The 13897-nt window shown below is 42.4% G+C and overlaps 1 protein-coding gene across 3 annotated transcripts in view; it reads right to left on the bottom strand.

Moving 5' to 3' along the window:
- Nucleotides 1–2980, bottom strand: part of LOC115148495 (clathrin interactor 1) — a 34764-nt gene extending 31784 nt beyond the window's left edge. For all 3 annotated transcript variants that reach the window (XM_029690423.1, XM_029690424.1, XM_029690425.1), the window contains exon 1: nt 2769–2980. In XM_029690423.1, the coding sequence (XP_029546283.1) occupies nt 2769–2809 (41 nt within the window). In that variant the 5' untranslated portion in view covers nt 2810–2980. The remainder of the gene's footprint in view (nt 1–2768) is intronic.
- Between the last annotated feature and the right edge of the window lie 10917 nt (nt 2981–13897).

Genomic DNA, 13897 nt, shown 5'->3' with positions numbered 1-13897 from the left:
CTTGTCCGGTCTTAGTCTGTGTGGAGCAGACGCAGAGTCCTTGTTGACGGAGACGAAGAGAGAACTCGCGAGAGGGATTGAAAGCAATTGCATTGCGGGGCTTTCTCTACCTGAAAGCACATGATCTAAGTGACTTATAGTTGATATTCAGTAGTCATAAAAGTATGCCTTATTTACCTTGAAAAACAACAAAATTGTGATTTGTCAGAGAGCATAGGCAGCAGCTCTATAGAGATGAGATGATGACTTGGAATGAAATAATAAAGTCATCAAGTGACAAAATGTAATATACACAACAACTGAAATATTTGATTAAAGTAATGTGAATAAATTACGTGATAAGCAGTAATGTACAGTCACTACCATCACGTGACCTCTTAACGGTTTTATTCTGTGTTACAGCATTCACCACAAATAATCGAAAACCGAAATCCATGTATTTTTATAATCAAACCAAAACATAGCGAACCTCAAAAAGCACTAATCGCTCAGCACTACTAGCAAGTTAGTTAAACCTAGGTAGCTTACAAGGTTAGCTAACTTTTCTCATAACTAGCCTCGTTGTGTCTTGCTACTTATTGTCCCTCATGCAAGCCTTTACAACCAAATATCACTTCAGAAACAACATTACAATTATTAATATGGACAAAATTGTAGACCATTTCTCCCATCTTGCTGCAGCTTTAGCTAATCTCCAAATAACAGAGAAATGTTGTGAAAACCAGCATGCTGGTAAAATGTTTCGTCACCAGTGCTTCTTTTGTTGAACTGTTGTTGTCCTCATGCACTGTAGCTCCTATGACACTAATCTGGTGAGCACCTTTGAAACTCTGCCCAAGCAGGGAATTTGATTGGTTTGACGTGTTGCGAGGCGTCAGTGATTTCACCAGGTTCCGACCCATCTTTAGCTGATTTCTGCTATGGAACTTTCCCAGGCTTCCTGTTTTAGGGAAACCTGGTTTGCAACGGAGCTAGGTCTCTACTAACAAAATATCTGTAATTTTGGAGGGGGACTGTGTGTCGTACATATCCAGTAACACAGCTTTAAATGACCTGGTACTATCCATGGTCCTGAAATCAACACAGACAAAATAAAAAAATAGCATGAAAGTCAAACTTTTTTTTTTATCAAAACGAAAATCTAATATATATTGAACAAAACTATAAATGCAACAATTTCAAAGATTTCACTGAGTTACAGTTCATATAAAGAAATCAGTCAATTGAAAGAAATTCATTAGGCCCTAATCTAGGGAATTCACATTACTGGGCAAACCATGGGTGGGCATAGGCCCACCCACTGGGGAGCCTGGCCCAGCCAATCAGAACGAGTTTTTCCAGCAGAAAAGAGCTTTATTACAGACAGAAATACTCCTCAGCACCCCCCAAAAACCTGGTAAGGTGTCTTGCATCTCCAACTGATATTCAACACAGGTAGAAAAGTTCTCTCTACAAGCCACTATGTATCCCATGTACAGCCTATTACAGTGTATTGCATTGGGGGCTATGGAAGGAGCGGAGTGAAAAGCCACTAGCAGGCCATGCAACACAAAAATGAACCATGTTTGGTGTGTGGAGACCCTACTGAGTATTTCATGCCCCACTTTAGCTAAAACAGGTAGAATAGTTAGTTTCTCTCTACAGCCCAATATTCTCAACATACCAGTGTCAACACAACTTTTCCATTATTGGTCTGAAAAAATGTTTTTAAAACCATACTTTTTATATTTGTTTTCATAAATTACTTCCTGTATTTTCTTGTTGGCACAATAAAAGTAACCATTGATTAAAATGCAATACCTTTTGCAATGCTGGCTTTTGTTTATGGTTTCCACATTACCATATAAACGTGACATCGTTTGTGCTGCTGGTAGAATACTAGTCTAATTTAGCTCATGTTAACTAGCTATGAAGAAAATGCCCCCCAGTGAGACGTTAGCTAAGCACTTTCAGTCACTGTCATTCAAAGTGTTTGATGAGAGGCATGAAGAGCCTGTTTACCCTAGTCGACACACAGCTTTATGGCTCTGCTGCAAAGTCCTCCTGAAGCTAACCGGCAGCTAACTAACAGTAGGTTAGTGCACAGACAAATACATGTTAGCTGCTGCTGGCTTAGATAGTTAGCTAGTTAGTTAACTAACTAGCAATTGTGGTCGTATAAAAACGTTTTAACTATAAAACAATAGAATGGTCACGAAGTTCAACTTCCATAGTGGGTAATGTTATGGACACAATGAAACGGTCTTGACAGTCATTGGGGCTAGCTTAGCTATGCTAGCTAATTAGCTCATGTTACGCTAAATTTGCCCGTTTTGTAAGATTTCGAACTGGCTAATGTTAGGTGGCAGTGAACGAGGGCCTCGCATTATAATTTAGTAAGAAATCATCTAGCCATGTTAAGCAAATATTGCTAACAGGAAATGGATGATAGTGGACATCAAAGTGATCCGCTTCAGAGACATGGAATGAGACTAACGCGTTAGGTGATGCTGTATGGTTAATGCTAACGTTACTTTCCTGAGTTAGCAGCCTGAAAGAGGGGGGTGGGGATGTTACTTTGCATGTATGTTTAGAATGGACATTAGCAAAAAGATCAGGGGAGAATACATGATTTAATGTTCATTTCATGTTGTACACACGGCTGAAACAGTAACGTGAGCCGTCACCTGAGAAAACAGCGTGACGTCACGGGATCAGTGATTCCCTTGTCCTTAACATAAACGGGCCTTGTAACAAAACGTCAACACGATAACTGCAAGAATACTCACGCTTTATCCACCAGTTCTCGGACCTTCCACATATTTAGCATGTAGACTCTCGACCAAGGGCTCGCCGCCTCAATAATGCGTCGTCCAGTCTGTTTACAACCACAGATGGACTTGGATTTGTGTCACCGACAACAGAATTCCGAGTCCCTTCAGCTAGCCTGCTCCGTTAGCGGCAAACGGGCCGCGCAAGTTACCACTCTCGGGAGCGCGGCGAGCTTGTTCTTCTTCTATGATAAAATGGCGGTCCGCAAACAAACGTTAAAGGTGCATGCCGCCACCTCCTGTGTTGGAGTGTATGGTCAATCACGTTTTACAACATTTCTAAATCATCCAACCTAACTCAGTACTTCTGAGAAAATAAAAAAGAGCCATACTAACTTCGAACAGACCCTCCCCCATCCCCAAAATCCCCCCCCCAACCCTGTTCAACCTCAATCACCCTACACTTCAATCTTTCCCTCTCTTCAACATACTTACAACAATATAACAACACATGCTCCACAGTTTCATTGACCATACACTACAGACACAAGCTATTCACATGCTTGCCAACCAGATGCAATAACGAGTTCAATGTACAATGTCCTAAGCGCAATCGAGCAAACACCACCTCTTCCTTCCTAATGTGACCTTTGAATTTCTTTGGAGGGCATATAAATGCCGGCCCTTCGGCTCAGAGTCCCATCTCTAATGCCACACATCTGTCAAAAGGGCTCTAATCTTACATTTGGCCTCACCTCTACCCAATATAAACGATATCTTGTTTAAAAGCTCTTTTAGCTAACTGGTCTAACGATTTCATTCCCTTCCACACCCGAATGTGCTGGGACCCAGAAGAATCTCACTACTACACCCAGTCTCTGAAACCTCTATAATAACATTAATACCTCCAATATTAAGTCACTGCTATTAGATTTACCAGATGAAAAGTTATTCAATACAGACAGAGAATCTGAGCATATTATAATTCTAACAGGTTGTACGTCCTCCACCCACTGGAGGGTAACTACTATCGCCAACAGTTCAACTGAGTATACTGACAGTTCAGCTGTTAGTCTTCTACATATCTGTACATCAAATTCAGGAACATAAAAGCCTGCTCCTGTGCACCCACTATCTGCGTCTTTGGATCCATCTGTGAAAAGCGGTTAAAAACAAAACAGAAAAACTTCTACCAATATAATTGTCAACCAGTTTCCCTATATCACTGACTTCTGACCAATCTTTCCTTTTCTCTACCAAGGTTAGATCAACAACAGGATCTGGGAGTAACCATGGAGGAACATCCCCTATCACCACAGAAGGGCCAACCTCCAACTCCCTCAAACCACCCTCATCAGGAAGCTTTCCTACTGTCCAACCAAAACCACTATATTACCAGTATATTCCCAACAGTTATCTAGAACAGTAGCAGTGGAATGCTCAACCTCACAGCCTTTCAACCTAACCCAATAAGCTAATGACATTTTTTTACACCGTATATCCAAAGGCATCTCACCTGCTTCCACTAGTAAGGCACATATAGATGTTGATTTAAATTCACCAATACATATCCTTAAAGCTATATACTGGATTCTGTCCAACTTCTGAAGCCAAGTCTTCGCCGCTGTTCCATAAACTATACACCCGTAATCAATTGTCGTCCTGATCAGAGCTCTATAAATATCCATCAACGATTGTCAGTCAGCACTAGATTCATAACCAGAGACCGAGCGCATAAGATGCACCACCTTCTTACACTTTGTTTCAACATTTCTGACATGATCTTTCCATGTATATCGCTCATTGAGCCATAGACCCAAATATTTGTACTTAGAAAGTCTCCCCATAGGCTGTCCATACAGAAACAACTGTATATTATCAGCAATTATTATCAAGAACATACAAGACATCACCACCATCTTTGAACATCCACTATAGCTTTTTGAATAAATTTGATCACAAGAGACATTCCTTCCCCTCTTCAAAATAGCTCAATGATCGGCATATAGGGTAGTCCCAATACCCCTACCTACATTTGAAAAACACATCGTTAATCCTAATGTTGAACAAAATAGGACTGATAACACTGCCTTGAGGAATACCATTGTCAACTCCATAGGCATCAGATAAAATGGATCCTATGTTAACTCGAAAGAGTGATTAAATAAGAAGGCCAAACCCCAGTTATATAATCTCCCACCAATACCACGTCTTTCCATCTTAATCAGTAGGCATTCTCTCCACATAGTGTCATAAGCCTTTTCAATGTCAAAAAAGACAGTAGCCATTACTTTTTTCATGAAGAGTTTTTTCAACTTCATTACTCACCTTACCTAATGCATCCAAAGTAGATCTACCTCTACGGAATCCACTTTGACATTGACTCAATAAACCTCTATGTTCCAGGGAATATGACAATCTGTTGATTATCATCTTTTCCATTAGTTTACACAAGTTCGAGGTCAGTGCTATTGGTCTATAACTATCTGGTATCCTTGTCTGGACCAACATACAGTAAGCAACATTTCCTACAGTAGGTCCACTTATTCCAGGACTGACCCTATTATCTCCATCATTCTGACTAATAAGATACATTATGAGTGATTTTATATCTTTGGGCCTCTCTAACCTCTTTCTGCACCTGGCATCCACCAAATGCTGCACTGCCCCCCATTATTAAGTTTGCAGATGACACAATGGTGATAGGCCTGATCACTGACAATTATGAGACAGCCTACAGGGAGGAGGTCAGAGACCTGGCAGTGTGGTGCCAGGACAACAACCTCTCCCTCAACGTCAGCAAGACAAAGGAGTTGATTGTGGAAACGTAGGGCCGAGCACGTTCCCATTCACATAGACGGGGCTGTTGTGGAACAGGTGAAGAGCTTCAAGTTCCTTGGTGTCCACATCACTAAAGAATTATCATGGTCCACACACACCAACACAGTCGTGAAGAGGGCACGACAACGCCTCTTACCCCTCAGGAGGCTGAAAATATTCATCATGGGCCCTCAGATCCTCAAAAAGTTATACAGCAGCACCATTGAGAGCATCTTGACTGGCTGCATCACCGCTTGGTATGGCAACTGCTTGGCATCCGACCGCAAGACACTACAGAGGGTAGTGTGTACGACCCAGTACATCACAGGTGCCCGAGCTCCCTGCCATCCAGGGCCTCTATACCAGGCGGTGTCAGAGGAAGGGCCTAAAAATTGTCAAAGACTCCAGCCACCCAAGTCATAGACTGTTCTCTCTGCTACCGCATGGCAAGTGGTACCAATGCACAAAGTCTGGAACCAACAGGACCCTGAACAGCTTCTACATCTAATTGATAAGACGGCTAAATAGTTAGTTAAATAGTTAACTAATAGCTACCCGGACAATCTGCATTGATTCTTTTTTGACTCATCACATATGCTGCTATTACTGTTTATTACCTATCCTGTTACCTAGTCACTTTATCCCTACCTATATGTACATACAGTATCGACCTCAATTACCTCGTACCCCTGCACATCGACTCGGTACTGGTACCCCGTGTATATAGCCAAATTATCGTTACTCATTGTGCATTTATTTATTATTTTTCTTTTTTTTCTTTTTTTTCTTCTCTGCATTGTTGAGAAGGGCCCGTAAATTTCACTGTTAGTCTACACCTGTTGTTTGCAAAGCATGTGACAAATAGAATTCGATTTGATTTGATTATGTATCTCTGGGCCTCTCTTGCCTCTCTCTGCACCTGGCATCCACCAAATGCTGCACTGTGTTTTCCCCACAATTAGAACACTTAGCCTTCAAATTGTGCCTACAGTCATCGTAACCATGTTCCCCTCCACAATTGGCACATCTTTTCTTTCTTTACACTGAGCAGCTAGAAAATTGAACTCAGGTGCATCCTGTTTCCATTGATCATCCTTGAGACGGTAGATTCAATTTAATGGACTTGATTTGGAAAGGCACACACCTGTCTATATAAGGTCCCACAGTTGACAGTGCATGTCAGAGCAAAACCAAGCCATGAGGTCGAAGGAATTGTCCGTAGAGCTCCGAGACAGGATTGTGTCCAGGCACAGATCTGTGGAAAGGTGCCAAAAACGTCTGCAGCATTGAAAGTCCCCAAGAACACAGTGGCCTCTTTCATTCTTAAATGGAATAAGTTTAGAACCACCAAGACTCTTCCTAGAGCTGTCCGTCCGGCCAAACTGAGCAATTGGGGGAGAAGGGCCTTGGTCAGGGAGGTGACCAAGAACCCGATGGTCACTCTGACAGAGCTCCAGAGTTCCACTGTGGAGATGGGAGAACCTTCCAGAAAGACAACCATCTCTGCAACACTCCATCAATCAGGCCTTTATGGTAGAGTGGTCAGAGGGAAGCCACTCCTCAGTAAAAGGCGCGTGGCAGCTCGCTTGGAGTTGACTCAGACCATGAGAAACAAGATTCTCTGTTCTGATGAAACCAAGATTGAACTCTTTGGCCTGAATGCCGAGCGGCACATCTGGAGGAAACCTGGCACCATCCCTACGGTGAAGCATGGTGGTGGCAGCATCATGCTGTGGGGATGTTTTTCAGCGGCAGGGACTGGGAGACTAGTCAGGATCAAGGTAAAGATGAACGGAGCAAAGTACAGAGAGATCCTTGATGAAAACCTGCTCCAGAGCACTCAGGACCTCAGGCTGGGGTGAAGGTTCACCTTCCAACAGGACAACGACCCTAAGCACACAGCCGAGACAACACAGGAGTGGCTTTGGAGGTATGTCTCTGAATGTCGTTGAGTGGCCCAGCCAGAGCCCGGACTTGAACCCAATCGAACATCTCTGGAGAGACCTGAAAATAGCTGTGCAGCGTCGCTCCCCATCCAAGCTGACAGAGCTTGAGAGGATCTACAGAGAAGAAATTGAGAAACTCCCCAAATACAGGTTTTCCAAGCTTGTAGTGTCATACCCAAGAAGACTCGAGGCACTCATCGCTGCCAAAGGTACTTCAACAAATTACTGAGTAAAGGGTCTGAATACTTATGTAAATTTAATATTTCAGTTTTTTTATTTTGAATACATTTGCAAACATTTCTAAAAACCTCATTTATTTCACCCTCTTTCCTACTGATCAACCTTTTCCCTCAATCACTGCCTCCCTTCACATTTTCTTTAATATCATCTATGGACATAGATAGGGGGATCCCAGAAATGACTCCCCTCAACTTAGCACCAGGAACATGGCTTTTGATCGTATTCAAATTGAGGGTTTACATTTGAAGAACCTTCCCCTGCTGAGCATGGCTAGTACAGAATATAAGCAGTCTACCATTCCAATGAACAGGGCTAGTTTTTCCTCACCTATCTCTTTCTTTACGTCATTGGTTAATTGGATAGTATGTAGATGCGGCCCTGTGGTCACATTAAATACTATCATAACTTCCCTCTCCAACACATTTTTACTCTTGTTCCCTACCTTCGCCCTCTTCACACTCTCTGTACTAGAAGCGCCACTGCTTTCTGTAGCATGGTCTCTCTTTTTCCTATTACTTTCCACTACAGACCGTTCAGGTCCTTGACTCTCATACTCCTGCTCCATATCATCACAACTATCATCCATATTGTTTGCATTCCAGCACAGCTGTTGCTTCTCCAACCTTCTCTCCATATCCTCCATCGCAGCATCCTCACTACTCGCTGCCATTACCGCATGTCGGGTTCCTTAAAAAAAACAAATCTGACCCGTCAGTTTTTTGCCAAGATGTCTTTTTTTTCTCTGTGGTGCCCACCCGGCCAGGTTGTGCTAGCATGGGTCGAGTGTCAGGAAAAAATGATACTAAATATTGGCCTAAAGGGTAAAGAAATGTCCAATTTAACCTTGGTCATTATACCTCCCCTCAAGCTTGATGTCTAGGCCTATGTAAAGAATAATCATAGACGATTCAGAATCAGAACCCTCTCTGCCGTCTCTTCTCCAGTAAAATACACAGGCGTGAGATTTTCTCCGGTAAAATACACAGGCGTGAGATTTTCTCCGGTAAAATACACAGGCGTGAGATTTTCTCCGGTAAAATACACAGGCGTGAGATTTTCTCCAGTAAAATACACTGGTATGATATTTGATTGAGCTATTTTAACTGAATTGATTAGGTCAGACTTTTTGCTGTTTGGCCGCCTAGCTGGCTCTGGTTCTTTTTATATGCAGATGTTTATTGTTCTACTTGGTAGTTTTGTGTAGATTTTGTCTCTTGTGGTAGCCTTAAAGGCTGCATTGTGGTAGCCTACACAGGCAGCCCAATTTTGATATTTTCCCACAAATTGGTCTTTTGACCAGTCACATCAGATTTTTACACAAAATCTTTTTCAGAGCTGATCTGATTGGTCAAAATACCAATTAATGAAAAACAAGATCAGAATTGAGCTGTCTAAGTAAACGCAGCCTATTGCAAGAAAGTAGAATCACAATTATCTTGGGCCGGTTTCCCGATAGCGATGGAATTTAATCTTACAAGGGTTTTAACGATGAATCTTTCCTACAAGGCCGAAGATGTGACACGCATTTCCCACGCAGAGAACGGTCGGTAAGTACGTTGTTGGAGCGTGTGACGATACTGGTAGGATCGAGAAAAAAGGGAGCACTGCTCTTGGATCAGCCTTCTCCATTCAAATCTTTCTTTAACGTTATCATTATTTCACAATACTGACGAGGGGTCAGCTCCTAGAGAAATATTATGGCTGAAAATATTGAGGCGACATATTCTAACGTTTACCCAATAAAAATGCATTAAATCACTGATTTGGAACATCATTGCACACTATTAGGCTACACATCATGAAATATATTGAGACAAATCACAGACAGTAGCCTAATAGAGCTCAATGGATTGAACATGTACATGTATTTCAATGTGGTTGAAATAGGCCTGTAGCCTACGGTTTATATTTGCATGCAGTTATCATTTGAATCATCATTTTATACGTCACTTGTTGGTATCAGTTGCAAAGACATTGGCAACTTTGTATTTATAGTCAACTTTGTTCTGAAGTTATCGGTGGTCACAGAGATAGAATCACGTGGTTTATCCTATGTTCAGCAGAGATCTTCTGTTTATAAAGTGTGAGGACAAAATAACATCCAACGACGCACTTAGCTGTTTTCAAATCAAATCATATTTTATTTGTCACATGCACCGAATACAAAAGGTAGACCTTACAGTGAAATACAAGCCCTAAACAAAAAAAAGAAACAAATAATTCAAGAGCAGCTGTAAAATAACAATAGGGGGTACCAGTACAGAATCAATGTGCAGGGGCACCGGTTAATTGAGGTAATATGTACATGTAGGTAGAGTTATTAAAGTGAATTGTCTGGGTAGCCATTTGATTAGACGTTCAGGAGTCTTATGGCTTGGGGGTAGAAGCTGTTAAGAAGCCTTTTGGACCGCTGCCCCGTACCGCTTGCCATGCGGTAGCAGAGAGAACAGTCTATGACTAGTGTGGCTGGAATCTGATAATTTTTAGGGCCTTCCTCTGACACCGCCTGGTAGAGGTCCTGGATGGCAGGATAATTTTTAGGGCCTTCCTCTGACACCGTCTGGTAGAGGTCCTGGATGGCAGGATAATTTTTAGGGCCTTCCTCTGACACCGCCCGGTAGAGGTCCTGGATGGCAGGATGATTTTTAGGGCCTTCCTCTGACACCGTCTGGTAGAGGTCCTGGATGGCAGGATAATTTTTAGGGCCTTCCTCTGACACCGCCTGGTAGAGGTCCTGGATGGCAGGATGATTTTTAGGGCCTTCCTCTGACACCGCCTGGTAGAGGTCCTGGACGGCAGGAAGCTTGTTTTACGAGTGAACTGAGGCAGGCGCAAGATTACGAGCGTTTTCAAGAGCAGCGTTAATAACAATGTTTTTGGGAAACAGCTCAGAGATTTAATGATGCTCATACGAAGGTTTTAACGACGAACTTAGCCTTTAGATGCTTCTGGGAAACCGGGTCCTGTAAATATGTGCTAGTTTCAAGTTACTCTTCTTTTGTTTTGGTAGGCCTCACCCATTGAGGTATAATAAGAACTGGAGACTTTGTCCGATCGTCGTTTTAAATGTAATCTACTCACGTTCACATACACTGATTTTTGAACCGTCTATATCCAGGTTGCATCCGGTTTATACGGACAAACATCACACGCGAACTAGCACTCATGCCGCGTTCATGTGCTCATCTGAACTAGGAAACTCGGAAATGTTCGACTTGATAAAGGGTTGTAGTTATGCACGTTCCGCGTTCAACCAGTTAGCAAATCGATAATAATCTGAGTTTCCAAATTCCGACTAGCACGTGATTGCGGCATCAGTGCGCTCAGGGAGCAGCGACGACATCATCAAAAAACATTGCCGACATTGGATGAATATAACATTTTAATATCTTCAGTTGTGAGTGATGGGAAAAAAACGGCTTCAGCGACAAATATTTGAATAATTCAATGGATGTTTACTGCACAAAGGTGATGACCAACATGTCTTATTACGAATATTGTAATCTGACTTTTCTATGTGGTCGTCTATGGAAATTGCCTTTCTGGGCGGAGAGTCAGTTAAACTGCAGTACCGAGGCAAAACTATAGGAGGAGTCGAAACCGGGATCTAGACCGGAACTCTGGGCCTTGGCCTCAAACCCCAGTCCTCAAACTGTTGAGGTAAACACCTGACATTTTTCTTATGGATTTATCTCTTGAAAAGACTTGCTTTGTTTCATGACCATAATTATTACATATTTGTGAGGTATCACTCAAAATATGGTAAAGACCACTTTATCTGTACAATCTAAGAAATAAACAATAGTAACTTGTAAAAATGTGTATAAATAGACTTAAACAAAAGAAATCACCCAAATCAACGCATCAAATGTAAATGTATCAAATATTGTAGCGATCCTTGCTATATGAGCCACATTACAATTCCCACTAAGTGGCTTAACACTATTGGTGTGATGTGTTGGGTGTTTGCCTTTCACACCAGTGACCTGGGTTCACTTCCCTGCCTTGCTGTTTTTTTTACATTGGTGTCAGAAGTGGAATGGTGGCTGTGAGGCTATCAGAATGCATGACCAGACATGTGAGCGGGCCGCAGTAGGTCAAAGCACGAGGATGTGCCTCCCCGTTTGACTATATGAGCCACGCTACAATTCCCACGAAGTGGGTTAACCCATGCTGTTTGCCATTCACTCCAGCGACCTGGGTTTGCCTCCCTTTCCCGCCATTCGTTACAATATTATATCAAATTAAATTACTTTTCATTGACCGCTCTATAGGGCCTCAACCTCCTTGGATCTTGAAGGCTCATGTGCCTGCCTGTCAGTGGTAAATTATTCTAGGAGAGACATCATTGTGGAGGACAAGTGAAAAGGTAATGGGATTTTCTGGTGCAGGCAGCCATCTTCATGAGGACACATTCAGCTTCAAGACTGCAATCCACAACAACAGTGGTGACATCCAACAATAATGTCATTGCTCTTACTCCAGCCTGGCAGTGAAGTGAGGACTGACCCGATGCACATCAGCACAATCACACGTTGTCATCCTGATTCTATCATGCCTGTCTCGGTGATGGACAGGAGACAGCCGTGCAGGACTTCCTGGTGTCAGCTCCGATCCCCAGCCCATTTTTCAGGATAGCGTCTGCTTCTGACTCTGAAGGAGAACGTTTACATGATCGGGGACCCACTTCAACTGCAGTAGGAGGTCTCGTCCTTACACGCATTGACATTTTTTTTTTTACAATGTTCGAAAAACAGATGAAAAAAAATGACGATTTTAGTGAAAACAAAGCATGACATAAGAAGGCACTTACTGTCCCTATCTGCACTGTGTCGAGGGAGCCCCCAACCCATCAAAACTGCATGGCCAATGAAGAAACAGCCCACGGACTGTCAGGCCTGCAGAGGAAATCAGAACATTCAGAAGCAATTTCATCATTTTGACTCGGAGGAGTGGCAGAGATTGACAGGCCCTTCTTTACGAACCTGTTTCTGGCTTCCTAATAAAGTATTCAGGAGTGTTGAGGCCACGGGGATGGGCTATAAGTAGTAAACAATGTCTTTCAGATGCACTTAGTCAGTGGGCTGCCAAAAGGAGTGCTGTGTTCTGTCAATGCGATCAGGCATGAGTTGACCACGCCACTCTCCTGTCACGCCCCCGTCATCCTTCACTATTCCTCAGCTTTCACTGTTTCTCCTCAAGACCTCATCTGGCTGGTTTGGAGGGATTTGTTTTAACAAGGAAGCGGGAACGATGTAGAACGTGTTAGGAAATAGGGCCTACCGGTGTATTAATAAATTAATATTAAATTGTAACCTCTTTCGTTCACATATGTTAAGAGCTTTTTATTGATCTACGTGGAAACCCACTGAAGAATAGTTCAGAAATGCATGGCACAAGACCATAAACAGAATATTTGCATTGGGAATCTGGCACTCGATGCCAAATCAACCCCATAGCCTCTACACCTTAAGCACTTCATGTAGACCTGAAAAGATAGCTCCAGCTTGCCCTCTGATAGGCTAAGTAAAATGATTGCCTCATTGCTTACACCTATCTTAGATCCACAAAAGTCTGTACGGGGGTACTGGCTACGGATTGGGTGTACAAGCAATTCTGATTCGGTCAGCTACCAACACTCATTTTGGGGATTACTGATGATGACACGATTGCATTTTAATAGCATTTCAAATGATTGTCTGAGCGGTGATTGGTCAATATTGACTGGGCATGTTTGCCCACAGTTCACCCTGATCAAGACACGACCCTTGAATGTATGCAAATGTGATATTCTGTGTGTATTCTGTCTCTCCAATAGGTGTCACTGTGACCCCACCACTTGTGACGTCGTCTCCAGATGAAACATAATAGATAGAAAACAAGAGATTGGATCAATCTAATCGAGCGGTGAGTTCTTTTACCAGTCACTACTATAATCATATGAAATGTTTTAGAGCTTTATTTTTAACATATGTACTATTTGAAATAATAATGATAGTTATAAATGATCAATTATTGTACGTTTTCGGTATAAAGAGATACATTTTCTGGTGCCCTTATACAATGGAGATGAAGGAATTTCTAAAAGACAGATTATCAAGACATTGTAAGAAATTGCGTTCCACTTACAAAATGACAGAT

Source organism: Salmo trutta, chromosome 15, assembly GCF_901001165.1.
Source record: "Salmo trutta chromosome 15, fSalTru1.1, whole genome shotgun sequence".
Taxonomy (NCBI): Eukaryota; Metazoa; Chordata; class Actinopteri; order Salmoniformes; family Salmonidae; genus Salmo; species Salmo trutta.
The sequence above is the reverse complement of the archived record's forward strand: the minus strand, read 5'-3'. Positions and strand labels throughout refer to the sequence as shown.